Here is a 25,399-nt window from a genome sequence, read left to right as displayed (position 1 = left end):
GCACATTTTGGCCACCAGGCGTCTCCTTATAGCCTCTTTCCCGAGATAAATACTCTCGTCAGCACTATTCAGTACCACACGCTTCACTCGAACGAAGGGTTGGAAGAAAACGTATCCTACAAGCTCTACGGTTGTCAGGTAGGAGATACCTTGTGCTATGTTTAGCAAGATTTTAACACATGTATCAAGCGGCGGAGCATGCCGCCCGCCTTGCGTTTTTGTTTAGTTTCCGGTCTATGCTGCTTGACGTTTTCTGCACACGGCACCGTAGTTGTTGCTAGTGCAGAGTGCATAAATTCAGCTCCTGGCGCTCTCTTTTGATAGTAAACTCGGTGTATTTCGTCTCCGAGATGAATGTGGTCGTTACAAAAGACCATTTGATTGTTTTTCATTTGCTCACGATTGCCTATCATTTACACCCTGACTAGGCCGTGGCAAGGCCCGCGAGCAACCACCATATGATCTTCCTTCGAAATGCTGCATCTCTTGATAAACGATAAAGAAATATCTAGCTAATTCTGGGTACTTGCATGTTGGCTGTTGTGATAGGTGACTTGTCGTGGTCACGACTCATTGTCCCCCTCAAACTAGTAGTATGGATCTGTCGCGGTTCGTATGTACGTAGCTAGCTAATCTCAGACCCCACTGGCCCAATTTTGACCAAACGGGTGAATGATGCGTCTTGTCATGGTTGGTGCAATCCGATTTCTTTGTGACGTCCCTACCCTAAACCCCTACCTAAACTATATTAAATTTAAACCTGGATCGTATAGGGACGTACCAAGGATCCTGAATAGCAAGGACCATATTGTCATAGAGATCCAATAGTATGTGAATGTGGATCCGCAATTCGGGGCGTTCTTGCATGTTTTCATTCCTGCATCTGCAGGAACGCCCCCCATCCAGCATCCCATTGTTTATTACATGAACGTCTCCCCAAGCGGGGACGAAGGACATTGTCTACCGGTGTCCTAGCTTGCTAGTTATCGGTGTCGCTCCCGCCTGCTGTCCCAGCAATGCCCGACAGGCGGGGTAAAGGACACTGCCTACAGGTGTCCTAGCTAGCTATCCCGCCTGCTGTGTACCGGAGTCCTAGCTAGCTAGCACACGTTTTCCTTCGCTCCAGCCTGCCGAACACCTGACCTTGCTGTCGTTAACAGACCTGCAGGAAAGCGGTGGCCGACAGGCGGGGAGAAGGACAATGTCTATCGGTGTCCTAGCTAGCTACCATTTTCGCCTCCGCCCCTTCTTCTGTGGGGTTTATTGTTGGTTGGCATCCAACGTTATGTTCATTACCGCCACCTACTGTACTGGAGCGCCCCCGCCACTTGCCTGTGAACCGGAGTCCTAGCTTAAAAATTGACCAGTAGAAGTATAAAGGGGTTGCATAATTTCTGGGGGACAACATGTTTACTGTTGCCTTGTTTTCCTATTGTTTTGAAATGGCAATGCATAATTTAGCCAGCTAGCTAATTAGCTAATGGCACAGATGAAATCATCATCTTTGTTAATGGCTTGTTGTAGCTAGCTAAGTCTGAACTAGCTCACCTGATTCACCTTGGGGTTGTCGACCATTCAAGGACATTCATAGACTTGTCCCGAAGCCACTCCTGCGTTGTCCTGTTGGAAGGTGAACCTTCACCCCAGTCTGAGGTCCTAACCTGCTCCAGAGCGCTCTTCATCAAGGATCTCTCTGTACTTTGCTCTGTTAATCTTTGCCTTGATCCTGACTAATCTCAGAGTCCCTGCAACTGAAAAGCATCCCCACAGCATGATGCTGCCACCACCATGCTTCACCGTAGGGATGGTGCCAGGTTTCATCCAGATGTGACGCTTGGCATTCAGGCCAAAGAGTTCAATCTTGGTTTCTTCAGACCAGAGAATCTTGTTTCTCATGGTCTGATAGTCTTTAGGTTTGCCTTTTGGCAAACTCCAAGCGGGCTGTCACGTGCCTTTTGCTGAGGAGTGGCTTCCATCTGGCCACTCTACCATAAAGGCCTGATTGGTGGAATGCTGCTGAGATGGTTGTCCTTCTGGAAGCTTCTCCCATCGGCTCAGAGGAACTCTAGAGCGCTGTCAGACTGACCATCGGGTTCTTGGTCACCTCCCTGACCAAGGCCCTTCTCCCCCGATTGTTCAGTTTAGCCGGGCGGCCAGCTCTAGGAAGAGTGTTGGTGGTTCCAAACTTCTTCCATTTAAGAATGATGGCAGCCACTGTGTTCTTGGGCACCTTCAATGCTGCAGAATTGTTTTTGTACCCTTCCCCAGATATGTGCCTCGACACAATCCTTTCTCGGAGCTCAACGGACAATTCCTTCTACCTCATGGCTTGGTTTTTGCTCTGACATGCACTGTCAACTGAGGGGACCTTTATATTGACAGGTGTGTGCCTTTCCAAATCATGTCCAATCAATTGAATTTACCACAGGTGGGCTCCAATCAAGTTGTAGAAAAATCTCAAGGATGATCAATGGAAACAGGATGCACCTGAGATCAATTTCAAGTCTCATAGCAAAGGGTCTGAATAATCAAATCAAATCTAATTGTATTGGCCACATGCGCCGAATACAACAGGTGCAGACATTACAGTGAAATGCTTACTTACAGCCCTTAACCAACAGTGCATTTATTTTTTTATAGAAAAGTAAAATAAAACAACAACAAAAGTGTTGAGGAAAAAAAGAGCAGAAGTAAAATAAAATAACAGTAGGGAGGCTATATATACAGGGGGGTATCGGTGCAGAGTCAATGTGCGGGGGCACCGGCTAGTTGAGGTAGTTGAAGGAATATGTACATGTGGGTAGAGTTAAAGTGACTGCATAAATAATTAACAGAGTAGCAGCAGCGTAAAAAGATGGGGTGGGGGGGCAGTGCAAATAGTCCGGGTAGCCATGATTAGCTGTTCAGGAGTCTTATTGCTTGGGGGTAGAAGCTGTTGAGAAGTCTTTTGGACCTAGACTTGGCACTCCGGTACCGCTTGCCGTGCGGTAGCAGAGAGAACAGTCTATGACTAAGGTGGCTGCAGTCTTTGACAATTTTGAGGGCCTTCCTCTGACACCACCTGGTATAGATAAGGTATTTCTGTTTTATTTTTAATACATTTACAAACATTTCTAAAACCCAGTTTTCGCTTTGTCATAATGGGGTATTGTATGTAGATACTTTTTTATTTAATCAATTTTAGAATAAGGCAGTAACGTAACAAAAAGTCAAGGGGTCTGAATACTTTCCGAAGGCACTGTAATCTGTGTCCAGGAAACGGCCTCTGTGTGTGTGGTTTATTCCTTTCAATAAAGGTCTGGATTAGTTAGACCATTCCCGGTGAACAAGCAAACCATTAGGCAACTGCAGTTTTAATAGTTTCAATGTAATGGTCTCTAATGGTCTTGAATGGTAAAAGTCCCAAACACACAATGACCATGTTTACATTCTGGATAGTAGCTCATATATCCCGCTTAAGGTCTTATTCGGGATAGGTTGTTTACATTAATCTTTGATATCCCGCTCACGAGTATCCCTGTAGCCATGAATAAATAGAATATTCCTAATTTAAAATTCATATGGGTTAAATTGAATAGTAACTGAAATATGGACACTGACTGTAGGCCTAGAACCTCTCACATGTAGTACAATATAATATTAACTCCTGCAGAATTATGCATTTCTTGCAGTAAAATCATACAACTAATGTTAATTTTGTCTCAACAGGAGTGGAGAAATATAATTTATTTCAGCATCTCTTGAGAAAATGCGAACGCGCCTGTAATGTGTTATCTTTGACACTGTGTAATGCAAGCGGACAGGATTTTAACCACATTAAATATGTACAGATGACGAATTGAAGTCTTCATAATTTTCTCAGCTTTTCATCTACTTAAAACCGGTCAAACTGATACCATTTTGCACAGGACCAATCTTTCCAGTGTTTTGGAGTTGCGTTTTCTCCCCGGTCCCTAAACGAAACCGACAACTTTACCGGTGTTAACTACACATAACAAAAATATGAACGCAACATGTAAAGTGTTGGTCCCATGTTTCATGAGCTAAAAATAACATCCCAGAAATGTTCCATTCACACAAAAAGCTTATTTCTCTCAAATTTTGTGCACAGATGTTTACATCCCTGTTTGTGAGCATTTCTCCATTCCCAAGATAATCCATTCACCTGACAGGTGTGGCATATCAAGAAGCTGATTAAACATCATGATCATTACACAGGTGCACCTTGTGCTGGAGACAATAAAAGGCCACTCTAAAATGTGCGGTTTTCTCACACAACACAATGCCACAGATGTCTGAAGTTTTGAGGGAGCCTGCAATTGGCATGCTGATTGCAGGAATGTCCACCAGAGTTGTTGCCAGATAATTTAATGTTCATTTCTTCACCATAAGCCAACTCAAATGTCTTTTATAGAATTTGGCAGTACGTCCAACCGGCCTCACAACCACAGACCACATGTATGGCGTCCTGTGGGCGAGTACCCTATGGTGACGGTCTGGTTATGGTATGGGCAGGCATAAGCTACGGACAACGAAATACCGTGACGAGATCCATTTCTTTTAAGGTATCTATGACCAACAGATGCATATCTGTCTTCCCAGTCATGTGAAATCCATAGATTAGGGCCTAATGAATTTATTTCAATTGACTGATTTCCTCATATGAACTGTAACTCAGTAAAGTCCTTGACATTCTTGCATGGTGCGTTTATTTTTGTACAGTATAGATGACTAATTCTGTCAATTTAAGGGTGTTTTCACATTTGGTCCCTTTTACCTAACTTTTTGTGCAGTGTGAACACGCCAAAGGAGCTCAGAACCCTCAAAAGAGCCCCCGAACCGAACAGAGACCATTCCCTTTTTAGGACGATGTGAATGCAAAGCTCCCCAGGTTCGCTTGTCATTATTCCCGCACCACGCACTAGACTACTGCAACACTGTTTCCCCTGCCATAAACCCTCACATTAGTGCCACAAAAGAAAGATGATGATGATGATGATGTGCTGGTTCATGGAAGAAAATGTATGCTGTTTTTGGATCTTGATTAGCGATTGTCAAGGACGCACAGAAATTCCCAAATGTGTGGCGTTTTTAGTTCAGATTGTTTGTAATATGTGATCTATAGGCTAAGAGAGCTTCACAAGCTGTTTATTGATTGTGGGGTTTGAATAGTGTGAGAAGACAAATATATTTGGTGAAAATCACAACATATGGTACGAAATCTATTCTAGCTCTTAAAGGGGCAGTAGCCTACCTTGGGTGTAATTTTTTAAATTTTTATTACAGCATTATTTATTTGGCATTTATTCTATTGCTATTTATTCTGTTACCAATCAAATGTACATGTTAATAGTATCTTCTGATTACAATTATGTCTCAGATTTTAACTAAATTAAATATATTTGCTTCCTAAATGTAAGTAGTTATATCTAGCTGTCCGATAACACATTCTGATTGAATGCTTGTCCTGCACTTTGTAAAAAGCCAGAGTGCGTGTTGGGAAAAGATCTTGGTTCCTTTCTAAACATAGCGATGTGAATGCAAAGAGGATTCGGTCCACAAAATAGTTGAAGTGAATTGGCAAAAGAGTTGAATCCTCATTCAAAGGCAAGGGCAGTGTGAATATAAAGACAAGTATTGTGATTTTTTTTTTCTTCCCTGGAGTTCTTTTTAAAGAGGACTATATGTGAAAACACCCTGAGACATTATTCTGGTGAGCACTGCTTTATTTATTCTTCTGGGGCAACAAGTTATGACAGAAGAGAAGCTACATCTATCTATCTATCTATAGTTGACAAACTAATGGCCTACCAAATGTCAGAAACTTGTCTAAATTATGGGTGAAAGGAGACACTAGGCTATACGGTCCACTATGGAGTATCAGCAAAATGAATTATGGTGGATCGAACTGCGGTAGCCTACATTTTGAAGGGATTTGTTTGACGATCAGATGAAAACATCATCACACAACACCCATGATATGCGAAACTGAGCCTGCCCAGACCGCGAAAAACAACAGTAAACGGGATAAGATGTTTACATGCCACAGTATCCCGTCTAATTTCAGCATATCCCAGGCATTTTATCCGGGTTTTTCATAACCGGGATACAAGCTTTGTGGGGTTATTGTAAACAGGATATGATGTTTATATGCGTCAACTCAAAAACAGAATACTTGAGTATTCCGAATAATAACGGGATATTGGTGCGCATGCAAACTTGGTCAGAGTATAGTGTGGGATATTCAACTCTTACCCTACGAGATCCAGAGCCTGCTGGTTTTCTGTGCTATCTGATAATTAATTGCACACACCTGGTGTCCCACGTCTAAATCAGTCCCTGATTAGAGGGGAACACTGGATCTGCGCGGCACCTTCAGCATTCAGATGCTTGTAAAACGGCTTTCACAATGTCGAATCATAGGCTTTATTAGTTGTGTCAACCAATGTAATTTGCTGGATCATTTTTACCAAATGAGCTGTAGAAAATTGTTTTACTGGAGTGGTATAGCCTAACGGAGTGGACACCACATCCAACTGCTGATTGGGTTTTCAATCCTATAGATTTGATTTAGATTGTTCAGGTTCACCATAAGAAATAGTTTTGGTAGTTTTGCTTTGAACAGTCCTTTTGTATTTGTCATTTTTGGGGTAATTTCATAAAGGACAGCAATCATCTTTGTGAACTGCTTATTGTTGCATTGGTCGGAGAGCTACATACATTTCCAAACGGTCTAAACCATTTGCTTTTGAGATGGGGGGGGTAAAATCCAAAGCTGCATTATATTAATTGGCTAAGTAAATGCCATGCTAATTTCTAAAGATAAATATTGTCAGTATTGGCTCAAAACATTTTTATCTGCAAAAATGACAAGTTAATCAGTGGGTGATGGGGATTTCAGATAAAAGTGGGGGGGACAAAAAACATAAATTGCCCCCACCCCTAATCTGATAGTGGAGTGGTAAATGCTCAGTTTGCCCTATGGCTCAGCTCAGGTGCCTACACACACCATTGACATTGACACTCACGCATTCACTTAAACTCACACTACTGTGTGTTGACATTGATATGGTATGCACAAAGACTAAGATTTCTTGTGTGGGCTTTTGAATACAAAGTCTCAATAGTCTTCTGTATCATATCCTTTTCACACTACTAAGCCAAGCCGAACCGAACACTGCCAAATCAAGCTGTATTGAGATGGCCGGCAAGCCTGGTTATGCATCCACCATAGTTTCTCTATGAACCCTGCTGAAAAGGAAATATTTGAACCTGCATAGTTTGGATCAGCAGAACTACCGAAACTGCTTGCATTTGCAAAACTATTTTGAGCAATCAACTGACCTATGACCATGTTGTTCTATTTGATTCACTTTTCCATGTAGAGGGAATGGCAATGAGGAGGAACAGGAGGTGGCTAGCAGCAGCCCTGGCAATGCTGGGTCTTGCTATGTGTTGGCCCTGCTCTACTGGGGACACTGGTCCAGAGTGCACTCGTGTCACTGGGGAGACTGGTAAAAGTGGCAGTGAGTATCTGTCCACTATCGACACCCAGATGGCAGAACAGACCCAGCGGCAGCACCTGGAAGCTCTGTTTGACAGGTAAATCCTTAAGGTGGAACTCCAGTCTCCTTTTCACCTCATGTAAACACCTGATTTACTTAACAAAAGGCACATCTCAATAGGTGGTCCAGGTAAGTTATGACATCAAATATACAATTTTATTCGCCACATGCTTCGTAAACAACAGGTGTAGACTAACAGTGAAATGCCTACTTACGGGCCCTTCCCAACAATCCAGAGAGAGAAAATGGAGAAATAATAGAGAACTTTTGCCACACACGGAGGATCTATGACTATAGCCTGTTGCCGCTTTGACTTATGATTGGCCAACAACAACAAGGTACACGTGCCACACTACTCTACGTGCCACTCTCTAGCAAGAGCAGTAGCAGCATACATTATACAATTTCTCTCTCTCTCTACTGCAGCAGTCGCGTTCGGATCTGTATGGGCCCTCCCGGACAACTCAGTTAAAATTACACAAACCCAAAACCCGTGACAATCAGATCCGACCCAGAACCGTGACATTATTTAGAATTCTGGATCCGGCTCGGGTTCAGGTCTCGGGTATTTGGGTACAGGTGGATCCGTGAAGACCTGTAGTTCAGTTCTTGGTTCTCTATTGCTCCTCTATTGTTCCTTTTTAAGCAAGGGGAAGGTCAATGACATCACGGATTTCCATCAGACCGACTCCTTGAATGCCCTACTCCTTGAAGTTTGCAGTTGTCTAAAAAAAACACTTTTGCTCAAAACATATTTTTCTAGTCTATATGCACACCTTGAGCGTGTTCAATAGGGTATTACATTTACATTTTAGTCATTTAGCAGACGCTCTTATCCAGAGCGACTTACAGTTAGTGAGCGCATACATTTTCCCCCAGCAAAAGGTTTGAAAGGCCCTTAATTTTTTATTCACGTTCTGAATGTGTGAACCTGTGTACAAAGGTGATGAGAATCAGATGCATTACGCCTAAATATAAATTCTTTGAAAATGTACAGGTACGGGGAGAATGGCACCATTTCGCTGGCAGGCCTGAAGCGTCTATTGGAAAACGTGGGACTCGACCGAATACGGAAAGTCATGGTGCAACACCATGAACAACCCGACGAGGATGGAGCAGAGGGGTATCGGCGTGGACACCACAACCACCACCGTAACCACCAACACGAGGACGACCATAATGGCACACACCGTCAAAAGCACTCCCACCCCCCACCCATTGAGCCCAAGAAGGTTCCCCAGACCCCCAAGGTGCCCAAAGTAGAGGACCCCACCCCGGGGAAGAAAGTGGAGAATTTGGATGCCCACCATAACCTCTATGTGAAGAAAACCGCATCGCAGGAGATTAGCACCACCACTGCGTACACCACCAATGTCCTAGTGAAGTCCGAGGCAGTGCGCAGTCGGCGGGAAGCGGACTCTGACTCAGCCCACACTGCTAGTCTGACCACTGTCACACAGGACAGCAACTCTCTGGTCACTGAGAACCAAACCCAGCCAATCATGGTCAGGCAGGAGGGCTCGGATGACCAGCACTTAGATGACCATGACCACGATAATGACCATAATGATCACAACCATGATCATGAACACAGTCATGATGACCACAGCCATGGTCAGGACAGCCTCCACAACCAGAGTCAAGATCACATACAGGAGAAAGCAGAGGTATGATTTGGGCAGCAATGTGGCATTCGGGGTGTTTGACATACTAGTCCAACATTTGTCATTGTCCTATACAAATGTTTGTCCCATATTTAGGTGTCTAATGTGCTTGTACTCAATTTTGTCTTCCAGTTATTTAATTTGTGCTTGCTTCATATTTATTTGGTCACACGCACGCAATTTTTGTTTCATAATCTGTATCATCGTTGTATATTTTAGTGTATGAATGCCTCCAGTATCCTGTCGTCCCATGGGATGGCCAAAGGGGCCCTGTCTCTCAGTGACTTCAGCTACCTCTGTCCTGCCCTTCTCAACCAGATCGACGCCAAGTCCTGCATACTGCACGGCAACCAACCACCCCAGCATGTTGACAAAGGTATGACTATGGCTCTTTTTGCAATTGTCTGAACAATCGGACCTCTCCTCACCTCTTCATTTCATTGCACTGATCTGAAAGAACTGACCAGGGCCCGGTTTCCCAAAAGCATCTTAAGGCTAAGTTCATTGTTAGAACCTTCATAGGAGCATCGTTAAATATCCAAGCTGTTTCCCATAACCATCGTTATTAATGTTGCACTTGAAAACGCTCGTAATCTAACGCGTGCCTCAGACCACTCATAGAACAGCTAACTGCGTCGTTAGATATTTTTTTTTGCCCTCCCGCGTCACTTAATACACAGAAGAGCTCCGCTAAACATAATCACATGGTTGATCCGTCTCTCTGTGACCGCCGATAATTTCAGAACAAAGTTGACTACAAATACGAAGTTGACAATGTCTTTGCAATTAATACAGACAAGCAACATATAAAAAGATGCTTCAAATGGAAACCGAGATTACTGCATTAAAATCTAAACAGTTAGGCTATAGGTGTTTACAATAGAGTTCAATTTTGCTACATGTAGGCCACTGTCTGTAATTTCTCTCAATATATTTAATGATGTGTAGCCTAACGTGCGCAATGATGTGCCAAATCGGTGATTTAGTGAATTTCTATTGGGTAAGCATTAGAATAAGCCGCCTCTATATTTCCAGCCATAGGTTGTACTATCTCTCTAGGAGCTGATCCATCGTCAGTATTGTGAAATAATTCTAATGTTAAGGTAAGATTTGAATGGAGAAAGCTGATATGAGAGCAGAGCTCCCTTTTTTCTTTCGATCCTATCAGTATCGACACATGCTCCAACAATGCACTTAGTGACCGTTCTCTCTGTGTGATTTTTGGGAAATGCATGTTGCATCTTCGGCCGTTCCACCGCTATTGGGAAGACGGGCCCAGGTCAAAGCCAGCCTTACTATGAGCTTCCGCTGTATTGATTTCACTTGTCAGGTCTTTTCCAATCAGTGCTGTTGAAGGGGAGGAGATGAGCAGAGGATGGATTTTGAAACAATATCGACAGAGCCTGTATCTCCTCTCACAGAAAGTGTAGTCACCTTACACTGTCTAGTCAGCAAGTCGTACAAAAATGGGATCCACTTGCTAATCTAGTGGGAGTCTCTGATGGGTGCTTTGGAATATATAATATGATACATGTGCTCGCACAATGCAATAATTGTTTGAAGTGCCAATGTTTCGGTCGACCAACCTTTGTCAGAACAAAAGGGAAACTGTGCGAGCAAGCAGTGTGCTGGAACCTCTTCTTTTGAGCCTCTTGATTTCCAGTATCCTCGGTTTATTAATTATTATGTAATTATAGCTGCTTTGATTGAATTTCATGGCAAGTCAATTGGACACTCAAGTACCAATCAAGTGGTCGAGGTCTCTTGACTTTGACCTTGAGTTTCACGTGTGTTTTGGTACATTTCGATCGATATTAACTGCAAGGTTGATAATAGTGCATACTGTAATCCACACATGCTCCATTTTCTGGTCTGAAGAGTATGGTTCCTCATATGTCTCTTCTATTGGCTTGCTTTTAAAGGCACAATCTGTGACTTTAATATCCAGTCAAAGTGCTTCCCATGTACTTGTTTAATGAAGTCCGATTGTGCCTGGACAATAATGCCATTTTGAAGAAGATGTCACTCACTACAGCATAATGTAAAGACAATTATTAAAGCTATTAAGCATATTCATTTTAGTAATGCCTTATATGCATTGATCACGTTTATTTGATCCCTTCCAGTTCACAAGCATCATAATACCCATTTCCATGGTCATCACAACCATGACCATCACAACCATGACCATCACAACCATGATCACACTCAGGAGGATCACCAAGTGAATGAAAACAAGAAAGTATGCTCAATTCAAGCAGGTAAGAACCACTGTATTGTTTTGTACCAGGTTCATTTTCAGTATTATGTCCTCCCTTTTATTCTGCCTCCATTTATGTGGTAGATACGATAAATCTATTAGTTATCATGAAATGTTTTTCACTGTGCTAATTTAAATCCATTACACCAGTTTGTCTATTATACATTGGGGGACATTTTGCTTGAGCAAATAGCAGTGAGCTAAAATGTCAAAGTTTCACTTGCATCAATGAACCTTTTAATCCAAAACGGATCTGTTTGTATACATGTGCATGTGTTTGAACGTGTGTGTGTGTGTGTGTTCAAGCGTGGGCCGGCGGCTTTGTCTCCATCACCATCATCAGCCTGCTGTCCTTGGCGGGCGTGGTGCTCATCCCATTGATGAACCGCGTCTTCTTCAAGTTCCTGCTCAGTTTCCTGGTGGCGCTAGCCGTGGGCACGCTGAGCGGAGACGCCTTTCTGCACCTCATACCCCACGTGAGTCACACTAGATGACTGCTTTGGACCACTACTTATTAGGGAAGGACATGGGGGTTGTTTCTGAAAGCTAAACATGAAGTTTGGTCATTGTGACTGGCCAGTTAATCATGCTGAGCTGGACTTAAGTCAAGATCGCCATGATTGGGTGCATTAGTTTTAGCTTGCCTTCACTTTAGGACCAATTTGAATGGTCTGTACAAAAACTGCCCACCCGTTGCACTGGCGAGCGAAAACAAATGCACCTATTGGTTCTTATACGCCTTGCTTCACTCACACTCACTCGTAAATTCCCATCTCCTCCTCCTCCCCCACCAGTCTCAGGGGGGCCACCACCACCGTCAGCACTCTGTGAACAAGACGTCAGGGCACGGTCTCCACGGGGAGGAGGAAGAGGACCATAACCTGGACGGGGTGTGGAAGGGGCTGACGGCCCTGGGCGGAGTCTACTTCATGTTCCTCATCGAGCACTTCCTCACGCTGGGCAAAATGTACAAGGACAAACAGAAGGTCAGTGGGGGTGGGTGGGGTGGGGGGGGTCATCGAGGGTTTGCTTCTATTGTGTCTAATGTAGTTTTAGTCTTTGTGTTATATATTTGCTGAAATGTTTATTCATTTTTGATAATTCAGTATGGAAGCATAGGTGTGAATGCATTTGTAATGCAAAAATGAAAGATAAAAAAAATATATTGTATAGTTACAGGGTATTTCCCCTATATTCATTTAAACTCAATTTTTCACAATTCCTGACATTTAATCCTAGTAAAAATGCCCCGTCTTAGGTCAGTTAGGATCACTACTTTATTTAAGAATGTGAAATGTCAGAATAATAGTAGAGAGAATTCTTTATTTCAACTTCCATTTCTTTATCACATTCCCAGTGGGTCAGAAGTTTACATACACTCAATTAGTATTTGGTAGCATTGCCTTTAAATTGTTTAACTTGGGTCAAACGTTTCGGGTAGCCTTCCACAAGCTTCCCACAATAAGTTGGGTGAATTTTGGCCCATTCCTCCTGACAGAGATGGTGTAACTGAGTCAGGTTTGTAGGCCTCCTTGCTCGCACACGCTTTTTCAGTTCTGCCCACAAATGTTCTATAGGATTGAGGTCAGGGCTTTGTGATGGCCACTCCAATACCTTGACTTTGTTGTCCTTAAGCCATTTTGCCACAACTTTGGAAGTATGCTTGGGGTCATTGTCCATTTGGAAGCCCCATTTGCGACCAAGCTTTAACTTCCTGACTGATGTCTTGAGATGTTGCTTCAATATATCCACATAATTTTCCTTTCTCATGATGCCATCTATTTTGTGAAGTGCACCAGTCTCTCCTGCAGCAAAGCACCCCCACAGCATGATGCTGCCACCCCTGTGCTTCACGGTTGGGATGGTGTTCTTCGGCTTGCAAGCAACCCCCTTTTTCCTCCAAACATAACGATGGTCATTATGGCCAAACAGTTATATTTTTGTTTCATCAGACCAGAGGACATTTCTCCAAAAAGTACGATCTTTGTCCCCATGTGCAGTTGCAAACCGTAGTCTGGTTTTTTTATGGCGGTTTTGGAGCAGTGGCTTCTTCCTTGCTGAGCGGCCTTTCAGGTTATGTCGATATAGGACTCGTTTTACTGTGGATATAGCTACTTTTGTACCTGTTTCCTCCAGCATCTTCACAAGGTCCTTTGCTGTTGTTCTGGGATTAATTTGCGCTTTTCCCACCAAAGTACGTTAATCTCTAGGAGACAGAACGCGTCTCCTTCCTGAGCGGTATGACGGCTGCGTGGTCCCATGGGGTTTATACTTGCGTACTATTGTTTGTACAGATGAACGTGGTACCTTCAGGCATTTGGAAATTGCTCCCAAGGATGAACCAGACTTGTGGAGGTCTATAATATAATTTAATTTTTATTTTCCCATGATGTCAATGAAAGAGGCACTGCATTTGAAGGTAGGCCTTGAAATACATCCACAGGTACACCTCCAATTGACTCACATTATGTCAATTAGCCTATCAGAAGCATCTAAAGCCATGACATCATTTTCTGGAATTTTCCAAGCTGTTTAAAGGCACAGTCAGCTTAGTGTATGTAAACTTCTGACCCACTGGAATTGTGATACAGTGAATTATAAGTGAAAGAATCTGTCTGTAAACAATTGTTGGAATAATTACTTGTCATTCACAAAGTAGATGTCCTAACCAACTTGCCGAAACTATAGTTTGTTAACAAGAAATTTGTGGAGTGGTTGAAAAACAAGTTTTAATGACTCCAACCTAAGTTTATGTAAACTTCCGACTTCAACTGTGTGTGTGTGTGTGTGTGTGTGTGTATATATATATATATTATATAAGAGAGAGATATCTCTATCTCAATCAAACATTAGGAACACCTTCCTAATATTGAGTTGCACCCCCCATTTAGCCCTCAGGACAGCCTCAATTCGTCGGGCCGTGGACTCTACAAGGTGTCGGAAGTGTTCCACAGGGATGCTGGTCCATGTTAACTCCAATGCTTCCCACAGTTGTGTGAAGTTGTTTGGATGTCCTTTGGTTGTTGGACCATTCTTGATACACACTGGAAACTGTTGAGCGTGACAAACCCAGCAGCGTTGCAGTTCTTGACCCAAACCGGTGTGCCTGGCACCTACTACCATACCCCGTTCAAGGGCACTTAAATATTTTGTCTTGCCCATTCACCCTCTGAATGGCACACATACACAATCCATGTCTCAATTGTCTCAAGGCTTTCAAAATATTCTTGAACCTGTCTCCTCCCCTTCATCTACACGGATTGAAGTGGATTCAACAAGTGACATCAGTATGGGATCCTAGCTTTCACCTGGTCAGTGTCATGGAAAGGTGTTCTTAATGTGTTGTACACTCAGTGTGTGTGGGGGGGGGGTGTGTGTATGTGTTTTAACTATAGGTGAAAGCTATTATCCCTTATTGATGTCTCTAATTAAATGCACTTCAATCAGTGTAGATGAAGGGGAGGAGACAGGTTAAAGAAGGATTTTTAAGCCTTTAGACAATTGAGACATGATTGTGTATGTGTGCCATTCAGAGGGTGAATTGCTAAAACAAAAGATTTAAGTGCCTTTGAACGGGGTATCGTAGAGGCTGTTCTAAGGGCAAAAGGGGGGAGACGGTGCAACTCAATATTAGATAGGTGTTCTTAATATTTTGTACGCTCTCTCTCTGTGTGTGTGTGTGTGTGTGTGTGTGTGTGTGTGTGTGTGTGTGTGTGTGTGTGTGTGTGTGTGTGTGTGTGTGTGTGTGTGTGTGTGTGTGTGTGTGTGTGTGTGTGTGTGTGTGTGTGTGTGTGTGTGTGTGCAGTATTTCTGCCAAGACGCACTTTTAAATAGATAGTCGATTCAATGACTGGAAGTCTACAGCTAGCATGTCGTTGTGCTTATGCTAGTAGCAATGCCCCCACCCTTTCCACAACTGCTGAAAACAATCCTAGGGGAAATACTGTTCCAGCTACATGCTTCCATCATTCAGCATCTTGTATTTGTATTTCTGCTTTTGATTTCATGCATGTTGTGATCTGCAGAATTGGTTTACGGATAGCAATGAGCATTTACATAAATGTGATGTTTATCTTTGTTCTTTCCACTCAAATATTAATCTCATATTAACCAAACAACAGGTGAAGAAATATGACCAGAATGATGACAAGGTGGATCCTGAGAAACTACAGGCGCTGGAGGAGAACGACCTAAAGCCAACTGAAGGTCAATCATTGAGGGTTGTGGAGACATTTAACAAACAATGTGACAACATTCACTCTGTCTCAGTGCGTCAAAACACAGATGCAGAGACCAACAGTTTGACTTCCTAGTTTTTATCATCTTAACATTTATTGATAATGCGTGCAACCAACTTTTACTTACTTTATTTTTATGACGTCTATTTGACAGGGATAATGTACGTTAATCAGCATTTCTGTAATGCATCTGCCAGATTTAGCTCAAAGGCTAATTTTCACCAGTAAGACATTGTGTCATTGCGTCAGAACCCAGACGAAAATACCAAAGGTTTAATATTTAAATGACCATGTGTTGTGGGTTAGCAATTACCTTCGGAGCACATTGATGCTAGTGTTTGTGTGAGTTTGAATCCGACCGATGCCATTTCTAAAACACACTGTCCTCCTAACTTTGTTTCTCTCACTGTCTCTGTCCAATAAACATGAAAAATACAGAAAGGAGTGAGAATAAAAAAACACACACAAACAATTAACCCTGCCTTCTGTCGTGTCCAAATCCCCCCCAAAGACGTGAATACTAACGGCGGTGGCAACTTCGGCGACCACCACAGCGACGGGCTCCACCGGGGCAGCGAGGAAGAGGAGGTAATGCTGGCGCCCGCCACCTTGCCCGAGGGCTACGCATCCATGTCGGGCTCGGCGGCTGCCGCAATGGCCTACACAGCAGGGGACTGTGAGAACAAGTGCCACTCCCACTTCCACGACACGGTGGGCGAGGCGGACAACCTGCACCACCACCACCACGAATACCACCACATTCTGCACCACCACCACTCTCAGAACCACCATCCACACAGCCACTCGCACTCGTACTCGGAGCAACACTTCCAGCAGGCGGGCGTGGCCACGCTGGCCTGGATGGTTATCATGGGCGATGGTCTGCACAACTTCAGTGACGGTCTGGCCATTGGTGCGTTCAAGTTTGAACTTTCCCTCAATACAAGGGGAAAGCGTCTGTTTGATGATAGTGTGATAATGCTGTTTTAATGTTTTATTTTCAGGCATTTGAGGATGAGAGAAATTAGTTTCAGCTATCATAGAACATTATTTTAGTAAAGGGAAAAGGGGATACCTAGTCAGTTGCACAACTGAATGCATTCAACCTAAATGTCTTCCACATTTAACCCAATCCCTCTGAATCAGAGAGGTGCGGGGGGCTGCCTTAATCCACGTCCACATCATCGGCGCCCAGGGAGCAGTTGTTGAGGGTTAACTGCCTTGCTCAAGGGCAGAACGGCAGATTTTTCCACCTTGCCGGCTCGTGGATTCGAAGCAGCGACCTTTCGGTGACTGGCCAAACGCTCTTAACCCCTAGGCTACCTGCCACCCGTAGTAGTACTAGTCATGACTATACATGAGGATGTAGGAGAAATGAGTTTGAACCTACATTGATACAATTTTAGTCATTTAGCAGACGCTCTTATCCAGAGCGACTTACAGTTAGTGAGTGCATACATTTTTCATACTGGCCCCCCGTGGGAATCGAACCGTATTCTTAGGTTCGACATACTCTTAGGTTTGAACACCTTTTAACCATGGCTTAAGTGTTTGTTCAACAATGAGAAACGTCACTCCTTTTGTATCTGCTGTTTTGTCAAGATCTGATATGAACTGTATTACGTCTAGTTTATCACTGTTGAACAGCCATCACTAGCCGTCTACCAGGTGATGCACACTCACACACACACACAACACAACACACACACCTCATACTCATAAACACGCACGTAGACGCACACACTTGCATACACACTCACACAGCCAACGCTGCTGTCCCATGCAATAGAGACATTGAACCATTGGTCACTTCCCGTTTCACACTGTATTTAAATACTGTATCCCCCGACGTAGCTCATCATAGTATTTCTACCACTGTACATTGTATTTTAGTTACACTGTTTATACACACCGCATATTTATTTATACACTGGATTCTTGACATGGCTTACTCTATCTTGTGTAGATGCGTATAGATTGCATTTGATTACTGCTACAGTAATTGCCCCGCCGTTCTTGATTTCATGTCTTTTTTTCGTATATTTTAATTTTTAGGAGCTATTAACATAAGCATTTCGCTGCACCCGCCAAAACACCTGCTAAACTGTACGCGACCAATAAACGTTGATTTTGATTGATGTTATTAAACTCAATCTTTATGACCCATGATGAAGGGTTGTACGGTTATTTAATGTTTCTTTATGACTTATGACAGGGGCAGCGTTCACGGAAGGACTGTCCAGTGGCCTCAGTACGTCGGTAGCCGTGTTCTGCCATGAACTGCCGCACGAGCTGGGTAAGATGAAACAGCCTAACCAATACTTACAGCTATCACTTTAACCTGAGGTGGACACCTTTGATGTTGAATGAACACCCCCTCTTTTTTAACAGTAGCTGTCAAAACTGCTTTCAAAGGTGTGTTTTTCCCCAATTGCATCAAAATGACTGGGCTTATTCATGTTTCTCTCCCTGTGGCAGTAGGACTTGCAATTTGAAAGCGCCTTGAGGAATGTTTTTTTTCTCTCATCGAACGCAAAACAAAAGCTGACCAATATAAAAGTTTACAACTATGGGATTGTCTGATTTTGCTCTTCGTAAAAGTAAATGTGGACAGCTTTAGCATCTTGAAAGTGCGCCTAGGCAGAAATATTTGTTCATGTTCCATATTTTTGGGGTTTGGCAACAATTGAACGTTGGTGCAGTGCCACTGCTTAAGGAATATCGAAAAAGCACTGCCTAGGCCCTCCCCCAGTGCACTGCTCTCATTGAATTGCTGCATTTTTTTGTATCCAACTTTTCTCTGGTCCGTGTGTCCTAAAGCCATGCATCCTTCCTCCCCCATAGGTGACTTTGCTGTGCTGCTGAAGGCCGGCATGACAGTGCGGCAGGCCATTCTTTACAACGTGCTGTCTGCCATGATGGCATACCTGGGCATGATCACGGGCATCCTCATCGGGCACTACGCTGACAACATCTGCATGTGGATCTTCGCCCTCACCGCCGGGCTCTTCATGTATGTCGCCCTGGTGGACATGGTAAGTCCATGATTTTAACATTATTAACGTACATGTCTGTGTACTCGCAGGTTCTTGAAAGGACATTGTAATGAAGATGGTGTAGCCTTGTAAATGAAAGCATTATTGGCCATACTTTTTCAATGTTTTGCACAGGCCATGTTAATATTCAGTAGGGGTGTAACGGTACACATATTCGTACCGAACCGTTCATACAGGGACCTCTGTACATAAATTTAGTTTTTTATAAAAACATTAGGCCTACGCTGCGTTGTATGCCTCTTGAGTAAATAGGATCTGAAAAAACATTTCTGGCTATTCCGTTAAAACAACTAGAGCCTATGCTCACGTTGTAATCAAAATTCTGATCTTAATTGCTGCGTTTAAAACGGTCCTTTTGTGAGGCGCAGCCGGGAACTAGTTACAGTGGTGGAAAAAGTACCTAACTGTCATACTTGAGTAAAAGTAAAGATACCTTAATAGAAAATGACTCAAGTGAAAGTCACCCAGTAAAATACTATACTTGAGTAAAATTCTAAAAGTATTTGGTTTTAAATATACTTAAGTATCAAAATGAATCATTTCAAATTCCTTAAATTAAGCAAACCAGACGGCACAGTTTTTATTTATTTACGGATAGCCAGGGGTACACTCCAACACTCAGACATCATTTACAAACGAAGCATTTATGTTTAGTGAGTCCGCCAGATCAGAGGAAGTAGGGATGACTAGGGATGTTATATTGATAAGTGCTTGAATTGGAAAATGTTCTGTCCTGCTAAGCTTTACAAATGTAACGAGTACTTTCTGAGTGTCAGGGAAAATGTATGGAGTAAAAAGTACATTATTTTCTTTAGGAAAGTAGTGAAGTAAAAGTTGTCAAATATAAATAGTAAAGTACAGATACCCCCAAAAACTACTTAAGTAGTACTTTAAATGTATTTTTACTTAAGTACTTTACACCACTGACTAGTCATGTACGATGGTGAGTGGTGGGGTCGATAAACCTGGAGGATTCTCCATCCTCGTTGAAATCTCCAGTTTGGGAACGATTTGGCTTCCCAGTAGATTACAACGGCGATGGACAGAGTATGTTGCCACTGCTCAACGAGAGTAGCCTATTCAGCAGCCAACACCTCACGTTTCCACATTACTACCACCGGAGCAAAACGGAAAAGGGCGGAAAAAAAGAAACTTTGTCTCCCCTCTGCATTCAAGCAGCCCTTCGCAGCTGATTCTCAACGGGCCAAAGATATTACAAGAGCGATAGGTATGTTTATAACCGCGGATATGCGCCCATTCTTAGGTGGTTGAGAAGAATAGTGGGTTTCAGCACCTCGTGAAAGTTCTTGAGCAACGTAACAAACTTTGCCCTCTCGTACCCATTTCAGCGAACCGGTAGGACCCGCTATATACTGCATAAACAAGCTAAAGCCGACGTTGTCAATGAATTGGCCAATGCACCCTGTGTTGAGCTTACTACAGATGGATGGACCTCCAGGGCTAGCGTGCTACTTGCAGTGCCTTTGGAAAGTTTTCAGACCCATTGACTTTACCACATTTTGTTATGTTACAGCCTTATTCTAAAATGGATTTAAAATAATAATAATAATCTCAGCAATCTACACACAATACCCCATAATGACAAAGCGAAAACAGTTTTTTAGAAAGTTTAGCAAATTTATAAAAAATTAAAAACATAAATAACTTATTACATAAGTATTCAGACCCTTTGCTATGAAACTTGAAATTGAGCTCAGGTGCATCCTGTTTCCACTGATCATCCTTTAGATGTTTCTACAACTTGATTGGAGTCCACCTGTGGTAAATTCAATTGATTGGACATGGTTTAGAAAGGCACACACCTGTCTATATAAGGTCCCCTCAGTTGACAGTGCATGTCAGAGCAAGAACCAAGCGATGAGGTCAAAGGAATTGTCCATAGACCTCCGAGACAGGATTATGTCGAGGCACAGATCTGGGGAAGGGTCCAAAACATTTCTGCAGTATTGAAGGTCCCCAAGAACACAGTGGCCTCCATCATTCTTAAATGGAAGAAGTTTGGAACCATCAAGACTCTTCCTATAGATGGCTGCCTGGCCAAACTGAGCAATCGGGGGAGAAGGGCCTTGGTCAGGGAGGTGACCAAAAACCAGATGGTCACTCTGGCAGAGCTCCAGAGTTCCTCTGTGGAGATGGGAGAACCTTCCAGAAGGACAACCATCTCTGCAGCACTCCACCAATCATGCCTTTATGGTAGAGTGGCCAGACGGAAGCCACTCCTCAGGAAAAGGCACATGACCGCTCACTGGGAGTTTGCCAAAAGGCACCTAAAGACTCTCAGAGCATGAGAAGCAAGATTCTCTGGTCTGATGAAACCAAGATTGAACTCTTTGGCCTGAATGCCAAGCGTCCCATCTGGAGGAAACCTGGCACCATCCCTACGGTGAAGCATGGTGGTAGCATCATGCTGTGGGGATGTTTTTCAGCGGCAGGGACTGGGAGACTAGTCAGGATCGAGGGAAAGCTGAACGGAGCAAAGTACAGAGAGATCCTTGATGAAAACCTGCTCCAGAGTGCTCCGGACCTCATACTGGGATGAAGGTTCACCTTCCAACAGGATAATGACCCTAAGCACACAGCCAAGACAACGCAGGAGTGTCTTCGGGACAAGTCTCTGAATGTCCTTGAGTGGTCCAGCCAGAGCCTGGACTTGAACCAGATGGAACATCTCTGGAGAGACCTGAAAATAGCTGTGCAGCGACGCTCCCCATCCAACCTGAGCTTGAGAGGATCTGCAGAGAAGAATGGAAGAAACTCCCCAAATACAGTTGTGCCAAGCTTGTAGCGTCATACCCAAGAAGACTCAATGCTGTAATCGCTGCCAAAGGTGCTTCAAGAAAGTACTGAGTAAAGGGTCTGAATACTTATGTAAATGTGATATTTCAGCTTTTAAAAAATTTTATAAATTAGGAAAATGTCTAAACCTGTTTTTGCTTTGTCATTATGGGGTATTGTTTTGTAGATGATGAGGGGAAAAAACTGTTTATAAAATTTTTGATTAAGGCTGTAACGTAACAAAATGTGGAAAAAGTCAAAGGGGTCTGAATACTTTCCAAAGGCACTGCAAGTGACATCAAATTACATCACATTATACCCGAGGGGGCATATTTTTCTCTTTCTAAGAAAACATTTTAGAATAGGCCTATACAATGTCTGCGCCATGTTTAGATATTGATTTCACACACATTGCACTTTGTTTCAGTGTTGTTGAGTAATCGTGTGTTTTTCATTTAAGAAAATACAAAGTGTTGGTATACCTGATTGTTCCCTCATCAGGCATTATGATAATGCATGGAATCAGGAATACCAACACTTTGCATTTTCTTAAATGAACAAAAATATAGTACAGTAACTGTTGACATTTCCTTTTCGCGCTAAACGGAAACCATGACCCCAAAACCGCAATGCGTACCGCCCCATGGGTTTGGTGAACCGTTACACCCCTAATATTCAGGCCATACAACAGTGTTTTTAGCAGCAGTCAGTTGTCCTCCAACCAACAGAGCAACATTGAGTTTGTTTACCAACAGTCAGCACCATCTGTTATGCTGGTGCAGCTGGACTTGTCAAAAATACCCATCCCACGAAGTCAAACAGAATTGTACTTTTGCTTAGCTTTTTGCTTATCTTGCTGATAAGTGGCCCTCTGAACCATATGGCCTCTTCACACACACACACACACACACACACACACACACACACACACACACACACACACACACACACACAGTGAGAGAAGCAAGTAGGGACTGGAGCTGTCACAGGCAGCTGACTGTTGTACAACCCAGCTAAGTCCCCTCAAGTCTGACCTCTTGTGGCCATGTTAAATGTATGCGATGTCTTCCAAAGCTACAGTGCCTTCGGAAAGTATTCAGACCCCTTTGACTTTTTCCACATTTTGTTACGTTACAGCCTTATTCTAAAATGGATCAAATGTGTTTTTTCCCTCAGCAATCGACACACAATAACCCAAAATGGCACAGCGAAAGCAGGCTTTTAGGAACTTTTGCAAATGTATTAAAAATAAAAAACTGATACCTTATTTACATAATTATTCAGACCCTTTGCTATGAGACTCCAAATTGAGCTCAGGTGCATCCTGTTTCCATTGATCATCCTTGAGATGTTTTTACAACTTGATTGGCGTTCACCTGTGGTAAATTCAATTGATTGGACATGATTTGGAAAGGCACACACCTGTCTATATAAGGTCCCACAGTTGACAGTGCATGTCAGAGCAAAATCTCTGGAGAGACCTGAAAATAGCTTTGCAGCGATGCTCCCCATCCAACCTGACAGAGCTTGAGAGGATCTGCAGAGAAGAATGGGAAAGTCTCCCCAAATACAGGTGTGCCAAGCTTGTAGCGTCATACCCAAGAAAACTCTAGGCTTTAATTGCTGCCAAAGGTGCTTCAAGAAAATACTGAGTAAAGGGTCTGAATACTTATGTAAATGTAATATTTCAGTTTTTGGTTTGTCATTATGGGGTATTGATTGATGAGGGAAAAAAACAATTTAATCCATTTTAGAATAAGGCTGTAATGTGACAATGTGGAAAAAGTCAATTTACATTTACAAGCGGCTGAGTGGCATTTCAAAATATTTCAAAAATACGGATCTCTTGTGATATGGATATTACACGTCAATATCGCAATTTCGATATCAATTCGATAAATCGTGTAGCCCTACCATCATGCATTTTAAAAGCATAGGGTTGGTGTAATTATTGGATGGAGAGCGTTTCCACCGTTGTTAAATCCATTAAAGAAAGTGTAAAATTGCATACTTAGGGGAAGGGCGGAGAATGGGGATGCAGGATTTGCATGTTTACTTGATTCTATGCCTTGAATTAGAAGCTGCTTTCCCAGATAACTTCCATTCAGTACAAACCAGTGTTTGACGTTTCACAGGTCCCGGAGATGCTCCACAACGATGCTGGGGACCATGGCTTCAGCCATTGCGGCTTCTTCCTGCTCCAGAACGCAGGCATCCTTTTGGGCTTCTGCATCATGCTGCTCATCGCCATCTTTGAACACAAAATCCAACTGGAAATAGACCTCTAAACGGTTGGATCTCAAACCTGGTCTCCAAGGACCCCTGTGTTTGCAGGTTTGAATCCAAACCGAACTTGGTACTGGGAGAAGGAATAGATGAATCGAACATGGTTAGTTGATTAGAACAGAATGTAGCCTTCAGTTTGATTGTAAGCCCACATGCACAGGCATCCTTGGAAGACCAGCAGTGTTGAGAAACACTCCTCGAACTGACAGGACCAAGCGCCGTGTGTCTCAGCTGCCAAGTGGCCACATCACGAGTCAGCCATTACTGTGTCTTTACCTCTCATCTCCTCTCCTCCAAGAAGTGAAAAATAATAATGGTAATGATTAGTGTGAACATTTCTTTTTGGTCAAGATTCACCTGTTGCAAAATGTCAATTGGCATGTATTCTGTATGTGTGTTATGTTTGTCAAACCTTTTGGTGTTGCATAGCTGTCTGTCTTCCCTCAGTGTGCTTCATGTTTTATTTCTGGTCAAGATTTACAGTAAAAAAAAAAAAAATAGAGGACCACGTTTTGTTGACGGGATGTTTGGAAAAAACAAGCTTTATTTGTGGGCGTCAGAACAAGGGCCAATCCTTTTTATTTGGTTTATTTCAAACCCTTATGTCACATTCCTGAGACAAGTGAAAGCTCATTGATTGGGGAGGGCAATTGGGCAAGGAGGCTTCATGCCCAATTTCTGGGCACTGTTGCACAAGTTGTGACTTTAAACATTATAAATCTGCCAGTCGCCTTGAGCTTGTTTTAATCCCAACCTAACCCACCTCCTTGGTAACAGTGCACCACATCTTTAACTGCCCAATCAAAACTAATCAAGCCAATTTAAGGGCAGTTAATTTCACTATGCCTCTGGAATTGTATGCATAGTGTTATGCTCGGTGGGGGGAAAGAACTTAATCGGTCTTTGAAGTCTGTTACACTGTCCTCACAGAGGAAACTTGGTTGTAAATGTGTTGTAAATTATCCTTGATTTGAAGAGACTGCAGAGCTATTGCAGAGGTACTGTATCTGACAATTAACACTCTGTTGAGCATTTCCTCCCCATGAAAATAGTCTATTAGAGAAAAAAGGCTCCAAATCTCTATCCCGAAGTTTGTTCATTTAGCCAGTGTCAGTAGGATATCCAGTCATGGGACTAGATAGATACATATCTATCACAGATTGTGATTTGGAGGCCTTTTTTCGATCTGATACATGAATGAATTTTATCTTCACTAAGTTATTATAGTGGTAACTCAAAGGTCCTATGATGAATGTGTGATCTATGTGTTCAGAATGAAGCCACTCAAAGTGGTATTATGTTTTTAAGTTATCGTGCCAATATCTCATCTCGCTGTGTTTGAAAAGATAGCCAAACCTTTGTGGTCAGGAAAAATTCATGTTTTCATGTGTTTCACACACTGTTTAGGAAGAAGTACATCATGAAGGGAACCATTTTTGTATGCCATTATTTGACTGTTGTGTACTTCAGGCAGCTTTGGATGTAATATGTGTTACTTTACATTCCAGAAGAAAATAAAAGTTATTGCCTACCA

General features: G+C 42.8%; 1 protein-coding gene across 1 annotated transcript; it reads left to right on the top strand.

Moving 5' to 3' along the window:
* On the top strand, nt 1–25,399 carry slc39a6 (solute carrier family 39 member 6). Its single transcript, XM_041841495.2, has 12 exons — nt 1–138; nt 7,386–7,602; nt 8,563–9,232; nt 9,449–9,605; nt 11,356–11,490; nt 11,796–11,965; nt 12,284–12,475; nt 15,611–15,695; nt 16,239–16,640; nt 17,943–18,023; nt 18,572–18,762; nt 23,715–25,399. The coding sequence occupies exons 2-12, from the start codon at nt 7,391–7,393 to the stop codon at nt 23,865–23,867; spliced, it is 2,448 nt and encodes an 815-aa protein (XP_041697429.2). The 5' UTR covers nt 1–138; nt 7,386–7,390; the 3' UTR covers nt 23,868–25,399.

The sequence above is a fragment of the Coregonus clupeaformis genome, chromosome 21 (genome assembly GCF_020615455.1).
Source record: "Coregonus clupeaformis isolate EN_2021a chromosome 21, ASM2061545v1, whole genome shotgun sequence".
In the NCBI taxonomy this organism is placed as follows: Eukaryota; Metazoa; Chordata; class Actinopteri; order Salmoniformes; family Salmonidae; genus Coregonus; species Coregonus clupeaformis.
This window is presented reverse-complemented; position numbering and strand designations above follow the sequence as displayed.

Excerpts from the sequence above, each read along its gene's own strand:
- slc39a6 (XM_041841495.2), top strand. The coding sequence starts at position 7,391 with ATGGCAATGAGGAGGAACAGGAGGTGGCTAGCAGCAGCCCTGGCAATG. Across the intron at positions 12,476-15,610 it reads TGTACAAGGACAAACAGAAG|GTGAAGAAATATGACCAGAA; the intron begins GTCAGTGGGGGT and ends ACCAAACAACAG. Across the intron at positions 18,763-23,714 it reads ATGTCGCCCTGGTGGACATG|GTCCCGGAGATGCTCCACAA; the intron begins GTAAGTCCATGA and ends GACGTTTCACAG.